The sequence below is a fragment of the Emiliania huxleyi genome, assembly GCF_000372725.1.
Source record: "Emiliania huxleyi CCMP1516 unplaced genomic scaffold EMIHUscaffold_2399, whole genome shotgun sequence".
NCBI lineage: Eukaryota > Haptophyta > Isochrysidales > Noelaerhabdaceae > Emiliania > Emiliania huxleyi.
The window spans coordinates 1-2,651 of NW_005200251.1; the positions used below are offsets into that span (position 1 = coordinate 1).

A 2,651-nucleotide genomic window follows, 5' to 3' on the forward strand; every position below is an offset into this window, starting at 1 on the left:
GGGGGGGTTTAAAAAAATTAAAGAAGCCCGGCGCACCCCCCTTTTCGCCCCCATGGAATATTTTTTTGGTTTTTTTTCCCATTTTTATGTGGATAAATTAAATTCTATATGTATGTCAGTCTGTGAATGTGAGAGGGCAGTGAGAGTGTATAATGTGGGTGTGGTAGTGTGTGTGTGTGTGTGTGTGTGATTTTAGAAAACCCAACAAAGAGATCTTCTCTCTGTGTGTGTGTGTGTGTGTGTGGTGGGAGAGGGGGGGGGGGGGAGAAAATACCTCATTGGTCGGTGAGGATCAAGAGCGAACACAAAATAACCCTTCCCGACTGAAGATAAACTGTTTTCTCGCTACAGGGTAGCGGTACGGGGCGCCGGAGAGCCTACAACTGTAGCGGTATCGGTACGGCGCGCTCGGTGTGAAGCGGCACGCGGTACGGCCAGATCCCAATACCGCGCCCACACCGACGATACTGGGCTTGAGACGCCTAGCGGTATCGGTACTGGGCCTAACATGTCCCAAGCCTCGGCGGCAACCTTCTCATCCACGCCGCAGGGCCATCCCTTTCGCCTACGCGTCCCCCTCGCCAAGGCGACCGCCAATCGCTGTGCTGGGTGTGGGCTCGATATACGCAGGCATTCGCGTGAGGAGGTGACAGACGAGCAACTGCTGGCAGTGCTCAACGCTCAGGCAGCCCATTTAGAGCTCTCGTGGCACCCCAATGACCTCCTTGCATGCTCGTCCCGTGACACCTTCGTGTCACCTCGTTTGGCCCACCATGCTGCGGGCTCTTCGCATGACCGCAGGATGACGGCAAGTCCTCGGTCGTTCTGCCGGGAGAGTTGGCGGTTGGCAGCTACAAGGCTGCACTCGCGGTCTGCAGGGAGGAGCATGCAACGAACGCCGTTCTCAACTGTGCAGGGTACCGGCTGCACGCCTTCCTGCCTGCGACGCGCGCTGCATTTGACAGGCACACCACGCACGCTGCATCCCTTGACCGCTCATCTGCTGCACTCCTCAGTGTCAGTTTGGTCTCCTTTTGCAGGCTGCGGCTCGAAAGTCCTCCCAGACTACTTGACCTAGAGTGGGAGGACTCCGAGGCCTTCCGCATCCCGCTTGAGGACCTCGAGCGTGGCCTCGCGTGGGCGTCCGATCGCGTTCGGGCGGGCAGGAAGGCGGTGTTCGTCCAGCGGCATGCAGCGAAGGCGCTTCAAGCCTAAAGCTGTTGACAGGCGGGCCAGATGGTCCTCGTTAACTGCGCGCAGGGCAAGTCACGCTCTGGCACGATGGCGGTCGCATACGTGATGCGACGGTCCTCGCTCTGCTAATCCGCACACGGCTCACCGAGTTTCTGGCACAGCACTAACACGCGCGGCGTTCACTGCCAGGCTCAACTTGCCCGTGGAGGAGGCTCTCACGCGCGTGCAGCGGGTGCAACAGATGAGCCTGCATGTCTGACACCTCGATCGCAGTGCCATGAAGGCGTACATGTATGCGAGCAGGCGCGACCGCTCGTCGAGCCCAAATCAGCTTTTCTCGAGGCGCTGCGCGCGTTTGAAGGCGAGATTCGTGCCGGCGGAGCATCCTTACCGGCCGTGTTGGTGTAACAATTTACTGTATTCTGTGTTTGTCATATGTGATTTTCAAACTTGTCAAGGTGAAAAAGAGGAAATCTATACACAACGAGAGGAAATGGCCAGTGATCATGAGTGATGTCTCTGATAAAATCTTGCCGCTCTTCCGTGTCGGGTTGTGACGAGGGGTGAGGGGACACGGATTGAAGATCCCTCACACCAAGATCGTGCAGGGCGGGGACACATGTCCCTAAATCCCATCTCGTCTCAGAGTTTGCCCGTTTTATTTATTTATTTATTTGTCTGATAATCTGTGGTTGTGGTTACTGTCTGTGATAATCAAAATGCGCAGCACATGCGCAGAGAGTCCAGAGATGCAGCCCGCGTAGTTCACTCCCCCTTACCGCGCAACGCCAGGCAATGGCGCAGGACGGGAAATCCGACCAGGAAGGTGAGGCCGCACCACCGCAGCGCGCCACCGAGGCCGACGTTCGGGAGGCCGAGGGCGATGCGTAGAGCAACGCCCGCCTATTGATGCCACCTCAGAGCGTCGGCGCGTCCACGGCGATACTCCGCACCCGGCTCTGTGTAGGCTACACTGCAGCACAGATCTCGGCTACACTGTGCCTCGGCCGCGTGCGCAAGGACGGCGGCGGCAAAGACAACGCGCGGCCATATCGAGCCGCGGCCGCCAAGGAGAAAGAGCCAGGCGTCTGTCGCGGCAGTCTCAAAGGCGATGGAGCCGCCAAGCAAGGCCATGCCGCCCATCGCGAGCAAAGCCAACGGCTGCAGCAGCAGCATGCGGCAAACTGCAGCGTCGGGGACGGCTGGCGGCAGCAGCTCGGGCACCACTGGCATCGCGCCGGCGTCTCTGATGGTCTGGCCGTGCGTGAAGGAGACCCTGGCCGTCACTGGAGCGCATCCGTGACCCGCGACACAAACCACCTCGACAGCGTCCACGAGCACGCGCGTCACTCGCAGCTGCTTTGCACTGAGGCCGCACTGCTTCCAGCAGGCGACGCGTAGACTGCCGGCGGCCTGCGCCGTCAACAGCACGAGAGCAGGTGCGCCGACGCTGATCT

The 2,651-nt window shown here is 59.4% G+C and overlaps 2 protein-coding genes across 2 annotated transcripts; one reads left to right on the plus strand and one right to left on the minus strand.

Annotated features, from left to right (window-relative positions):
* Positions 1-618: 618 nt before the first annotated feature.
* EMIHUDRAFT_460739 (hypothetical protein) lies at positions 619-1,215 on the plus strand (the record flags this gene model as incomplete). The annotated part of the gene is made up of 2 exons (XM_005778986.1): positions 619-685; positions 802-1,215. Coding segments are annotated over 2 exons (481 nt in total), but the record flags the coding sequence as incomplete, so codon positions are not given.
* Positions 1,216-1,606: 391 nt separating this feature from the next.
* Positions 1,607-2,607, minus strand: EMIHUDRAFT_254472 (hypothetical protein; the record flags this gene model as incomplete). Its single annotated transcript, XM_005778987.1, has 3 exons — positions 1,607-1,668; positions 1,974-2,097; positions 2,218-2,607. Coding segments are annotated over 3 exons (576 nt in total), but the record flags the coding sequence as incomplete, so codon positions are not given.
* Between the last annotated feature and the right edge of the window lie 44 nt (positions 2,608-2,651).